General features: G+C 41.5%; 1 protein-coding gene across 8 annotated transcripts in view; it reads left to right on the top strand.

The window, feature by feature from the left end:
• The window catches only part of ARHGAP24 (Rho GTPase activating protein 24), a 184,349-nt gene extending 173,053 nt beyond the window's left edge, over window positions 1-11,296 (top strand). For all 8 annotated transcript variants that reach the window (XM_058837941.1, XM_058837942.1, XM_058837944.1 and 5 more), the window contains 5 exons: window positions 3,291-3,423; window positions 4,185-4,258; window positions 4,673-4,794; window positions 7,316-8,387; window positions 10,563-11,296. In XM_058837941.1, coding sequence (XP_058693924.1) covers window positions 3,291-3,423; window positions 4,185-4,258; window positions 4,673-4,794; window positions 7,316-8,387; window positions 10,563-10,806 — 1,645 coding nt within the window. In that variant the 3' untranslated portion in view covers window positions 10,807-11,296. The remainder of the gene's footprint in view (window positions 1-3,290; window positions 3,424-4,184; window positions 4,259-4,672; window positions 4,795-7,315; window positions 8,388-10,562) is intronic.
• The last annotated feature ends 2,368 nt before the right edge of the window (window positions 11,297-13,664 follow it).

Here is a 13,664-nt window from a genome sequence, read left to right as displayed (position 1 = left end):
AATGTAGGCAAGGACAGTGCTTAAGGGGGAAATTCTGCCCTGTCTTAAACTGATCAGTTGTAACTGAAAAAAGTCCATGAGGAAAAGGTCCTCCATAGCCTGCAAAAATCTATGTTCTAAAAACTACACCAGTATATCCTCAAGGCAGAAATATAAGTGCTGTTGTTTGACTTAGACTGTAGATGGAACACTCTAGACTAAAAAGAGAAATAAATGCTCCTGGTCCTCCAGTTCAGCACTTCTTGGAAACCTACAGCTGTCCTCTGTGGCTGTAAAGTGCTTAGTGGTACTTGTGGAATAAAACACCCAAAATACAGATGCATTAGGAGTCTGCCATTTTATAATAGCCTCCTGTAATTTAAAGCAAAAGGTGAAAAAAATAATACTACATTGCAAGGTCTAAACGAGTCTCAGATTCTGAGAGACAGTCTTTTAGTTACATTATTTATAAAAATACCGACATTTTTATACACACAGTTGCACTCAAGCAAGAAATTTACTAGCTTTTGTCTAAATGTTGATAAAGCAGAATTTAAAAATCTAGTTCTTAAAGAGCTTGCCAAGCAGTATGTCTTTGTATACAGACTGCGTTTATTTTGTTTGTGCTGCCCAAATCTGTGTGGTAATTGCTGTATAGATAGATGAAATCCTAAGAAGTGGTCCAGTACAGTTAAGGGGAAAAAATAACAAATGTTCCAAAATCTTACTTTGCGACCCCACCATCTTGTGGCAGTCTGCGGTATTGCCTTAGAAAATAATAATAATTGAAAAATTCGTTTAAAATATTGTATATGTGTCTCTGTCTGCTAATTGCAGCCTGGGTTTCTAATCCCATATTATAAAACACCTTCCTATACACTTGTAAATACAGCATGTGCTTCAGGAAGTTAATTTGAGAGCAACACTTCCCAGTTTCTTTCCTCCTCAGCATCCTGCCTCTCCATTTCTCTCTCAGTTTTTCCATGGTAGATCCACAGTTTTGGCACTCAGCTTACCTCTCACAGTGATAATCCAACAGTACTTCACACTGAAAAAAAGAAATTTTATAAATTGCATTAACTTTCTAGGCTTCTGTCCCCTTCTTCAGCCTTTTTGTCCTTCAGCTGCTGTGCCCACTAGCAGCAAGTACTGGTATAAAATTATTCTTACATACTACATGAAGCATGATCCTGGCAGTACAAAGAAGGGAAGATGTAAATGTGTAATCCCCTTACTGAGAGACCTATGTGCCAACTTCTAATTGTTCTTCAGTAATTTCCCTCACTTAACCTGTTTGATTCTTGTATTTTGGAAAGGCCTCTCCAGTTTTATGCAAATAGAATCTGTAAAGATGTGGTTAAGTCCTTCAGCAAGGTGTGAGGAGTTTCCTTGTTTAAATAAAAAAAGCCGTAATAATAAAATCTTCTGAAAGGCAGTCGGTGTTGAATTAAGAATAGGTAGAACAGAAAGGTTAGAGGCCAAATCTGAGCTAGCATTTGCAATCTCATAAAAGAGTACAGTCATACCTGGTTTCATGCTAGTAGTTCCCCACATTTGTTATATATGTATCCAGAAAGTGTGGGGGATAGGTAAACACTGTTTTGAGTTCAAGCCACTCTACAACAGAGTAGTCAAGAGATTAGAATTTGAACTTTAAAAATGTGGGTTTGCATTAGTGTTTTATAGAGTTTCTCTAGAAAACGCTTTTTGGAATTTGGGCTGGGAATTATTCATGTTGGAATTAGAAATATTTTCTGCACGTTCATTTTGAGGAGTTTGGTGATGGTGAACATTTAAATATACACAGTGCTTTAACATCTCTCTTCTTCTGGCATACCATACCACATTACTCTAAGGTTGTTCCCACCATTCCTGTTAAGATTTAACTTAGTAAAAGTCATTACTGTTTTAACAGATTATTCCAAAATAATGATTAACATACCTCTAGCAAAGCTTAAGTGTGTCAAATACCAATGTCTCCCTTTGAGAGACTGTGAGTTTAAAAAAATACTCCATGTCTGAAGTCTGCAAAGAAAAAGAAAATACATAATGATGCACATTGTAGGCATGTGTGTGCATTTTCTGTTTCTTATTAATGAAAGAATTAATGAAAATTTAGTGCCCCCTTCTCTGATTTTTCAGAAATCAGAGGGAAAAATAGCAGCTTGCAGTACAGTTCTTTTTCTGAATCAGGGAAAGCATGTAGAACATTCCAGTAAGGATTTGAATAAATGCCTGAGTAGCTAAACCCAGGGATGGAGCCAGACATAGTGCAAGAGAGATTTCTTCATGCTAACTTGTGCCTTACATCTAATTTCTACTTACTTTCTTTCAGGTAAGAACTCCTAAGTTAACAGCGTGTAACTTGACACACCACAGAAACATTGAAGCAAGTGTGATTGCATTGTCTGAACTTGTGATTGTGATCTTTCTCCCTGTGTTAGTTTTAGTGTGCCTGATAAACAGCTGAGGCTCCTACTAGCTGTATCCAAAAAAACCTTAAATTTCTGCAAATGCAATTATGAGAAGCACATGTCCTATCAGGTCTTTGAGTATTGGCCCTGTGATGTTATCTGTTCTGCAAGCATTCAGGTATTTTCTGTGTGGTGCCTCAGCTTATTTGGTACAAGATAGAGCTAAAACTCATTTCCTAGGGATTTGTGGTTCTGAATATCCAGGTTTTCGGTGTAAGAGTACAGCTAAAAGGCACAGTAGTCATTTAGTGGGAGCCCATAGGAAAAAGATGCATGTCAGGGAAAGAGCTGTAATTCCAGTAGGTAGACATCAACTAAATACCTGTGCTATATATGATTTCCTTTAAAACCTGCTTCCTGGATACTGGTAACAATACTGGACGTGGTGATAAAATGGAATTGAGACATGCTGGGCATGTTTTTGGAGCTTGGGTCATCACTAGGAGAAGAACTCCCACTATGTGAACGCCTTGTTTCTAGCTCAGGTGAAAGCAAAAAGTGGCATTTGAGATGAATTTTGCATGTCTGAAGGGAGATGCTTGTCAACAAGAGGCAGGATCTGTCTTCTCCATACCTGTCTCTGCAAACAGGGCCTTAGGTGTAATTATTTACGGTAATAAATCATTAGAGTTGACAGACATTTGCCTGTGGGTATCCTGAGTTCTTTATAGGACAAAAAAGTCCAACAAAAATCAGATTACAGGTAGGGTTGTAAATGTATATACCGGTGATGAGTAAAATGTGGGATGACAATGGAAAAGTGGCAGGTTTTAGCTTGTCAGTCTGACAGTATCATCCTGATTCACATTAATGACTTCTTGTATTCCACCCCAACAGCAACACAGATGTGCACACTGTGGCTTCACTGCTCAAGCTGTACCTAAGGGAACTCCCAGAACCAGTTGTACCATATGCAAAATACGAAGATTTTCTTTCCTGTGCCAAAATGCTCAGCAAGGAGGAAGAAACGGTGAGTTGGTAACTCCAGTAAGATGAAATAAAAGGCTGTTTCAGTTTTCAGGAGGAGAGAAGCTGGTTTGGCCTAATTTTTAAATGAGTATCTATTAATTGAAGCAAGTTTTATATGAAAATTGTTGCCACCTGTGTCCTTGGGAATTCTATATAAAGGTGTGTAGCATAACATTAGGTGTATTTATTGCATGTCACTGAATCCAGGTTAATTAAACATCCCTGTAGTCAATAGGTTCCACGTTTATGGAAGAGACATATATTTTCATAGATTAAACTCTGAACTATAAAAGAAAGTATCTTGATGGTTGCTGTTCAACTCTTGCTGTTAAATCAGGAGTCATTTGTTAGTCAGAATCTAGTATGAACCAGAACTGGGTAAAATAACCAAGTAGTTTCTTGTGGGAAATGCCAGCTAGTTCAAACCAGGACTGTTCCCGGAAGGCTTAGCCTTGTTATCAGCAGGAGGAATGGAGCTTCTGGTCAAAAAAAGAAAAAGAAAGAAAGAAAGAAAAAGAAAAGACATGATGAAAACAAGATATTTGTTTTCTTGTTTATTTTTTTCCAGAGCTAATCCATGTTAACCAAATCCAGAATGGGTTCTACAATCTGTTCCTTATCATAACCTGTATTTAATGCTGCAGTTTCAGTGTGTGTCTGTTGTCTTGTAATTAGAATTGCTGACTTTTAAAAAAAAATCTCTAATAAAATATTAAAAAACTGTGCCTACTCACTCTTTATTTTTCCTTAAACCTTTTAAAGGGCCTGAAAGAACTGGTGAAGCAAGTGAAGAGCCTGCCAGCTGTCAATTACAATCTGCTGAAATACATCTGTAGGTAAGTGCTCATGCAAAAATATCACAATGGTGTTTATAAGTGTGAGCTGACAGACAGACCTGTCTGTCTGTGTGCCCTGAAGGAAAAACATTACTCACACTTGGAGGACTGGAGAACTCAAGTGAAGGTAGTGAAACGGTAGGTTTATTGCATGACTAATTAGTAATTTGCTCTATCAAGATTGTGACTTTTCTTTCATATGCAGGCAAGGAGTGCAAGAAAGTAGGAGTGAATCTATTCTATTCTCTTGATAGGACCTTTTTTTTCCTATTTCTAGCTGCAGTTATTTGCTTTGTTTGCACTTGGAATGCAATACTTAAACTATGTTAAGAAACAATCACGTGATTGGACTTTTTTTTTTTTTTCTAGTTTTCCTCTTTACATGTTCCTTAAGGACTTCTTTCTTCCCCACAGATTCCTTGATGAAGTCCAGTCGTATTCAGGTGTAAACAAAATGAGTGTGCAAAACCTGGCTACAGTTTTTGGCCCTAACATCCTGCGCCCCAAAGTGGAAGATCCTCTGACTATCATGGAGGGTGAGCTTACTGTACATAACTTGTTAGAGAAAAGAAGAAATGTCTTCAGGTTTATTACCAGCACATACCAGTTCATGCAGTTTGTGCAGTAAGTTCCATAAAGCTGTTATATAGAGACAGAAATTTTCAACCCGAAAGAGATTTTGGGTTAAATCTTGCAAGTTTTTATGAAAGGTACTGAAATGTGCAGCGTTCCAAACACACTTTGCATGAGTTGGTTCTGCCTTAGCAGCTTCACTAAACATGGACCTTCTCTCTCAGAACTTCCTGCAAGCATGGCATGTTCTTACTCAGCACATGCAGTTGGAGTGCAGTTAATATTTCACCTGTGGTTCTTGAGGACAAGGAAAAGCTCAGGTTCACACTTCAGTGACCCGTGTAGAACCCCCACAAGGCAGTTGTATATTACATGCCTTCCTGAACAGCACAAATCAATTTACCAGCTGTATGCTCTCATTTACAGCCATGTTCAGCTGTAGCATTTTGCTGTGATTAAGACAAAAATATGGATGTGACAGTGTCCTCCTATGACTTCCTTCTAGTCTTAGTCTTTGTGATCTTTATTCTCCACGAAGTACACGATGCCTTTTTATGCTGTCAGACATGTTTTGTTTAATGTGTAGGATTTACTCAAGTTTCTTGAAAATTAGGGCTGTACGAAGACTGTGCACTGAAAATTCAAAAAACGCAGCTTTCATAGTTTATTTGATAGTGTATGGAATTACTCTTTTCATGTGAGTATGATGCTTTTTCTCTTCCCAGATAGAATTCCCTCTATGTTTTTCTGAAGCCTTACTTTTTCCCCTTATTCTTTCTAATTCTTATGACAACGACGGTGCTGTGAACAGAAACATGGCATTTCCAAATAATGTATGAAATCTGTGAATACTGTCTGAGCAGCTCTCCAGCCTGCTTGTCAACAGCCCTAGAATTAAAATGATGGTGCCTGTTGTAGGAAATGGGATGGATACTACATTCTCTGTAGGAAAGCACATACACTTCTATAACTAATGAGAAATGGGTTTGATTAAACAGATTTGGGACCTCTTTTAAGCATAACTATAAAATTTGACATAAGACAGTGCTGATTTGAAATAGGGCTATGTGTAGGAACTTCGAACAAAGACTACAAATTGATTGGTGCTCATGGCCACCCTTTGTCATTTCTCTTTGCCTTTTGGAAGATAGAGTGCTTTTCTTGCACAATCATTCAAAATAAAACATGCAGCTATGGGGATCCATATCTTTATCATGGGGATGAGGAGTTGCTTTTGTTTGATTCAGCAGAGATTTCCTTCAGAATTCCAGCCCCGGGGAAATTTCTTCCCTGTCAAATGCAGTTATAAAAGTTCCCTGAGGACAAAGCAATATTTGTAGTAAAGTTCTGCACACAACAGGTAACATTCTCGGAAGGAATGCAGCGAAGTGTTCCAGGGGAGTAGCTAAGTGAATTTTCCTACTACCTAGTTCTAAGGTATCATTTTGCCTCAGCAAACAAAAAAGTGAGAATACCTAAAAAAGATGCTGAGTACCCACATTGAATTGACTTGTGGTACTTGTATTTTAAAAGGGTGGGATATAAAATCCAGTGTATTACACAGATGTGAAATGATTTTGCACAGTGGGAATTTATTGATTAGAAGAGCACAGCATGCCTCTGAGAGCTTTTTAGCAGTTTAAAAATGAAGTGGCTATTATAACTACCTTGACCTTGTTCCTGACATATTCTTGATAAACCCTAATTAGGATCTGCTTAGCAAAATAGTCGCACATCTTTATCATGCCAAGTCCAGTTCCAAATGCTAGTGTGTAAATTACAGTGCAGTCAAGTGGTGTGCACACCAAGGGGCTGTTCTTTTAGAGGAGAGGTGGCCATCTATTACAGGAAGCAGCAAGCTGTGGTCTTGCATTACTTCCATAGTATGCTATAAAATGCTGTGGCATAGTTCTTTGGCTGCATACAGTCTCACCATGGAGTGCTTAAATGCATTGACATTAAATTAATTCTGTCTCATTACTGCACTGTGTTGCTTCAGAAGACTAAAATGTCTGTTCCAGCAGTGCAAATCACTTGCCTGCCCATTTGCTGTTAAACTACCAAACACAAGTGCTGTGCCAGAGTGAGAGTTTGGTTTTAAAGCGTTCTCCACCTTGAGTGGAAAGCCATAATTTAGAATGATGTTACCGTGTTGTGCTCATTATCTCCTCCTGTGGTCTTCATGGGATGCAGTTACTGTCATGGTAACAGCTTCTTTGCAAATATTCCTGTTGTTTTTAGGGGTCTATGAGGCCTTACTATCTCGGTATGATGGAAGGAAGAGATAATGCTGATGTGGCCCTGCAGCCAAGAGGCACTTCAGCCTTGTTAAACATTCAGGGTGTTACACAGATGGATGCATTGTGTCAATGTTTGTTTAAGCTGAATGTTTGCTAAGTATTTGTGGAATCTGGGAGATAAAATATATTTATGCGTTAAGTAAAACAGGCCATTCACAGCCATGTGCTTGATGTCCCCTTTCAGGTACAGTAGTAGTCCAGCAGCTCATGTCAGTGATGATTAGCAAACATGAAGAGCTGTTTCCCAAGGATATAGAGCCTCAGATGGGACCTGAGGTGTGCAACAACAACAATGAAATTCCAAAGAAAACCACTGCAGGGCAGCTACAGAACAAAGAGAACAACAACACCAAGGAGACTGCAGTGAGGCGCTGCTCTTGGGACACACCCGAGTCTCCCCAGAGGGGAAGCATGGACTGTGAGTCTCCGACTGCTCTGCCAGGCAGCAAGACAAATAGCCCCAGGAACAGCATCCAGAAGCCAGATGTCACCAGGAGCCCGCCACTGATGGTGAAAAAAAATCCCGCTTTTAATAAAGGTAGCGGCATTGTCACCAACGGGTCCTTCAGCAGCTCTGCAGAGGGCCCGGAGAAGAGCCAGACCTTACCAAACTGCTCCCTGCAAACCAGGAGAACGTCGTCCCTGAAGGGGCCGGTGACCAAGATGGGGACACACAGCGTGCAGAACGGAGGCGTGCGGATGGGCGTGTCCAGCACCGACGGGCACAGCAACACCCTCGGCAGCCGGAGCCCGGGCTGGGTGCCCAATGGCTACGTCACTCTGAGGGACAACAAGCAGAGGGAGCCGTCGGTGGGTGAGTCAGGCCAGCACAACAGGCTTTCCACCTACGACAATGTCCACCAGCAGTTCTCTATGGTGAACTCTGATGACAAACAGAGTGTGGACAGTGCCACCTGGTCCACGTCCTCATGTGAAATATCCCTCCCAGAGCACTCCAACTCCTGTCGCTCATCCACCACCACCTGCCCTGAGCAGGACTTTTATGCAGGTAACTTTGAAGACTCTGTGCTGGATGGGCCACCACACGAAGACCTCTCTAACCCGGGTGACTATGAGAACAAAAGTGACAGGAGGAGTGTGGGGGGCCACAGCAGCCGAGCCACCAGCAGCAGCGATAACAGTGAAACATTTGTGCCCAACAGTACCAACAACCACAGTGCTTTGCACAGCCTGGTGTCCAGCTTGAAGCAAGAGATGGCCAAGCAAAAACTAGAATATGAGACAAGGATAAAAAGGTAAGATGGTTTGGTGCTCTACCATCTGACTTCCTTTTTGCAGAGTAAATCCAAGTTTTTCCTATCGTGACTTGCACTAGCTGCAGTCACTACTGTGTCACTCACCAGGTGCTTGCCAGTGTCGTCTTTCATTGTTGACATTGCTTCAGTGATACTATGATCCAGAGGATTTTTTTTCAGAGCAGTTGTTTGTCATGGTTGTGACACACTATCCCGTTGGTGTCTTAAGTAAAGCCAGAACCTCATGAGCATCTGTATAAAATCTGATTAACAAAATAAGTAGGCTCTCGCAGTGTTTCGATTAGTTCATCCCTGTTCTCGAGAGAAAGGCAACTGAGTGTCACCTTTCAGTGAAAGCAATGTTGTGGCATATTCCACTTGTAGTCTTTGGGACTGAGGAGGCTGCTGGACTCCTTTGCAGTCCCCATTTCTCTTGAGAAAATGCAGCATCTGGGGAGTTACCTCTACTCATCATCCTGTCTTTGCTCTGCTGCTGAGCCTTTCCTTCAAAGCTCAGACCTGTTAAAAGAGGGCAGAGGAGGGGTGTGTCTCTGTCTACAGATAGTGCAGGCTCTGCTCATACAGAGCAAGGTTGCTGGGGTGGATGGTTGTCATGATCAGTGAATAACCTCAAAGTCTGGGCTTAGTGCACTCAGAAGTGCAGAGCTGAATGTGCTCTCTTTGTTACAAAGGTTCTTCAGTCAAGCTGTTCAGGACCTTCTGTTCTCACCTCTGCTCTCACAGAGCAGCTCTGTGTACTGGTACCTCTGACACTCCAAGTCATAGATCACAGCGTGAGAGCTGCTGGCAGCTGCAGCTGCCAGTCAAAGTGCAGCACTTTGCAGAGTGTTGCAGTCTTTCACCTGCATCATGATTTCCAGCACAGTGTGCAGTGCAGTGGAACACTTCATGTGTGCTTTAATATGTGTGCTGATTACATTTAGTACCACTAACATCATAGGATGGTTTGGCTTGGAATAGACCTTAAAGATCATCCAGTTCCAACCCCCTGCCATGACACACCTCCCACTAGACCAAATTGCTCAGAGCCACATCCAGCCTGGCTTTGAACACTGCCAGGGATGGGGCATCCACAGCCTCTCTGGGAAACCTGTGCCAGTGCCTCAGTACCATCACAGTAAAGAATTGCTTCCAAACATCTGATGTAAATCTACTCTCTTCCAGTCTGAAGCCATTCCCCATTGTCCTATCACTACAGCTCCTGAGGAAGGGTCCCTCTGGCTTCCCTGTAGGCTCCCTTCAGATACTGGAAGGCTGCAATGAGATCTCCATGCAACCTTCCCTTCACCAGGCTGAACAGCCCAAACTTTCTCCGCTTGTCTTTGTCGGGGAAGTGCTCCAATCCTCTTACAACTTCTTGGTCCTCCTCTGGACTTGTTCCAACAGGTCCATATCTTTCTTGTGCTGGGGGCACCAGAGCTGGACACAGTATTCTATGTGGGGTCTCAGCAGAGCAGAACAGGGGAAGAATCCCTTCCCTCACCCTGCTGGCCACACTGCTTTGGATGCAGCCCAGGATACAGTTGGCTTTCTGGGCTGTGAGCACACATCGCCAGCTCACGTTGAGTTTTTCATCAACCATCAGTCCCAAGTCGTCCTCAGTGGGCTGCTCTCAATCTCTGCCCAACCTGTAGGTGTGCCTGGGGTTGCCAGGACACAGGTGTAGGACCTCGCTTTACTGAACTTCATGACGCCCATATTTACAGATACATACCGGTCCATATTGGCAAATAGAGCAGGCAGGTCAGCTGAAGAGAGGAGATTAGCAGTGAAACAAAGGCATTTGGGGCACTATTCTGACCTTGTAGGTAACACTGCTGCAACTAGCAGCAGCTTCGGGAAGTAAAGGGAATAGTTAGCCTACTTCTGAAAAATTAGATGGACCTGTTTGCTTCTGTGCTTTTTGCTGTTCAAAGGCATTTTCTAAATGAGCTACTGAAGAGACAAAGGTATTTTTTTAACAAACTGCCGTAGAGTTTGCCCTATGAGAACAGTTCATCGATGAAGCCATGGTTTGTAGATATACCCATCAGAAATTCAGTCTAAGCTTTAGAAATGAAAAGACGTGTATGAATTTGTTGGTGGTGTGCGTTTCTGCATGAGTGAGTGAGGAGTACTGCTCAGAAGCTGTCTGCTTTTATTTCCTTCATGCAGCCTGGAGCAGAGAAATCTCACCCTGGAGACTGAAATGATGGCCCTGCATGAAGAGCTGGATCAAGAGCGGAAGAAGTTCACAATGGTAGAAATCAAAATGCGTAACGCAGAGAGGGCGAAGGAGGATGCAGAGAAGAGGAATGATATGCTGCAGAAGGAAATGGAGCAGTTTTTCTCTACTTTCGGAGAATTGACAGTGGAGTCTCGCAGACCAGAAAGAGGCAACACCATCTGGATCCAGTGAGCTGTGGAAGCATAGACTGTGGGACTTGAGGAAGGGCTTGGAGGTATTATACTGTATCAGGTGGCTGGTCACCTGTCTGAGGCTAGTACTCAACAAAATGTTACAAACCCTTGAAGAAAGAAATCATACATACGTTAAGTCCGCGTATCTACAGTGTGTACTTACCAAGTTATACTCTTTGAATGCTTCATGAGACTACTGTCAAGTGTTACAACTGGATATGTGTATATAAATTTAAAAACCACCTTAGAGCAAGAGATGTATCTGAAGAAATATTTTAATGCAAGTCTTGTATTTAAACTGGTTAATTGAAATGTTGTTGCAATCAAGCTTTATATAAAGGCTTTTCTCCCTTGCACTTAACATAATAAGCTATTTTTGGCATTGTGTTACCATCAGCTTATTTTGTATATCAAATGGTTTTTTTTTGTTTTTGTTTTGTTACCCCTTTTGCTGGGGAGTGAAGATAAACAGATTATGTTAAGGTAAATGTGTGGATGGTTAGCCCTGATTTGCGTCGCTTCCAAACAGACGGCAAGATTGAGAAATTGAAGTATGCCACGGGCAAAATAAACCAATACTGATTTCACAGAATTGATGGCCAGGGGACAAAGTTCCAGGGCACCCCATCGTAAAATAACTAGTGAGGATATGAAGTCAGCCTAGTCTGGGGACAGTGAAAAAGGGGTGAACAGCTGCTTGTTTGGGAATAAGCGTGGGTGACCAAGTAAGAAGTTGGGAGAGGGGAAAGGGGGACTTAAGGAGAAGTTAATGACATGACCAGAATTTTTGGTGTACCTTGAAGAAGCCCTGTGCCTGATCAGTGCAGTTCAGATCGGGGATATAAATCAGTTGTTCAGACCATATTTGCATCTGACTTACCTCTGCACTGTGGGTGAAGGTAAGTCCTTTTTTGTGGTGCTGGTGAAGGGATACACAGGGAGGTTTAACTGGGGATTCTGGTAGCCTTATCAGTTTGATGGGTATCAAAAAATAACAGAAAAAATATGTCCATGGTAGAAGTTACTGGGACAGCTGGCAACAAAGAGTAAATGAGGAAGAAAACACACCAACATACTCACCACTTGTATTTACAGTGTGTATTAGCGAGTTATCACACTGTCTGAATGCTTCAAGAGATTACTGTCAAGTGTTACAACTGTGAAAGTTCCAGGCTCTCGCCATCACCAAGGGAGCACCTAGAGGGAACAGCCCGGAGTGTCACAGCATGTAGAGTGCCAATGGAAAAGAAACAGCAGAGCTATCCTGTAAATTAATAATCTGTTTGGCATCTTTAAACACAGTAAGTATAACCTGTATATTTCTGCACTGTGTTAAGGATGTTTAGTTTTAACTTAGGGTTTAGGACTGCAAGCAGTATTATTAGGGAGGTTTGTTGAGATATCTTGGCTTCCCTCTAGTGTCTCTTAAATATATTGCAATTATTTTTTAATTCCAGCTGAAAAAGAATGATGAAGGTTGCTTTAAAGAACCTTCTTGGTTATATGTATGGATAGTAAGCAAGTATTAATTGGGTGTGGGAATTACACTGGGAAGCAAACATGAAGTTTTAAATTTCAGAGAAATACTGAGCATTACATGTGGCGCATCTGGATGCATCATTTCTGTCTGGTGAAGTTCAAAGTCTTCAGTCAGGGCAGCTGTTGTATTGATTGCTGTGAACATGTCCGGTGCACCTCCAATCTGTGTGTAAATGAGAAAAAAGTCAGGAAGAGATCAAAGTATGAGTTGCATGTTTTCCATTAGTTAGCAGCAATCACAACATGTGCCCACAATGGTGAGAGAAGGAAACAGATTACTACGTTATTTCTGATTTTTTAAATTGAATGAGAGACCTTGATAATTTAAGCAGTATCTGACATCTGTTGACATGACATCAAAGTCTCTGAGATAAGTGTTTTCTTAACTGGAATTCGTGGTTTTTTACACTAGAAGTACACAGTAGTGAATGCTTTTATCAAACCTTGTGTTAAGCAGGATTTGTCTGTTTTTTTGAAGCTTGACTTTGCATTTGAAACTTACCTTCATGTTTCAAAAGCTGTTTCAGTCAGTTCCTCAAAGAATGTTCAAATTCCAGCTTTATAGTAAGCACTGACACCCAAATTTTTTGCTTTGCAGTCCAGAACAAGACTTCACCTCACTGTCTTGCAGAAATCATCTATACAGAGGGGGAACTTGAGCAGGCACAGCAAACTTAGAAAATATCACTGACAACAGATGTCCATTCCCATCATAATCCATCCAAAGTACCCCACTCCTCCTGTGAGACTGCAGCAGCATTTAGGCTGTGGTGATAAAGTTTATTTATGTCCTTTAAAAGGTCATCTTGATGCTCCTGTTATTGTCCTAGTTCTTGAAAGGCACAACATCCTTGATGTTTACATTCAGGATCTAACACTGGTCGCTTCTCAGCTGTATGATACTGCTCCCAGGTGGCTCACAACTCATGTGCTGCTCTGTTCCCTTTAGCATGTCCAGCCTGTGTGTGAAGTGACCTGCTGGGGAGGGCATGCTGATGGAACCAAGTGACCAGAGGATAAAATCACGCTCTCTCTCATTCAGTGCAGTGGAAAGGGTCAAGATTTATTCACAAGATGAAGGTTAATGCAGACTGAGCCTGAAGGCTGTGAAAGAAACTATAAGGATTTCATGCAGTGAATTAGTAGATCAGTGTATCTCATAAAGGCAGTTTCCAGGATTCTTAACTGCTGAGGTATTGAATATAACTGAGACAACTGGTTTTATCACCAGTTTGTGTAATGAAACAAGCCAAGCCATTATAGGCCAAGCTAACAGTGTTAACTACTGCAAAAGTTAAGTTTCAAGTATCAATTAAA

This window comes from Poecile atricapillus, chromosome 4 (assembly GCF_030490865.1).
Source record: "Poecile atricapillus isolate bPoeAtr1 chromosome 4, bPoeAtr1.hap1, whole genome shotgun sequence".
Taxonomy (NCBI): domain Eukaryota; kingdom Metazoa; phylum Chordata; class Aves; order Passeriformes; family Paridae; genus Poecile; species Poecile atricapillus.
Note: the sequence above shows the minus strand (reverse complement) of the source record. Positions and strands in the feature narration are given on the sequence as shown.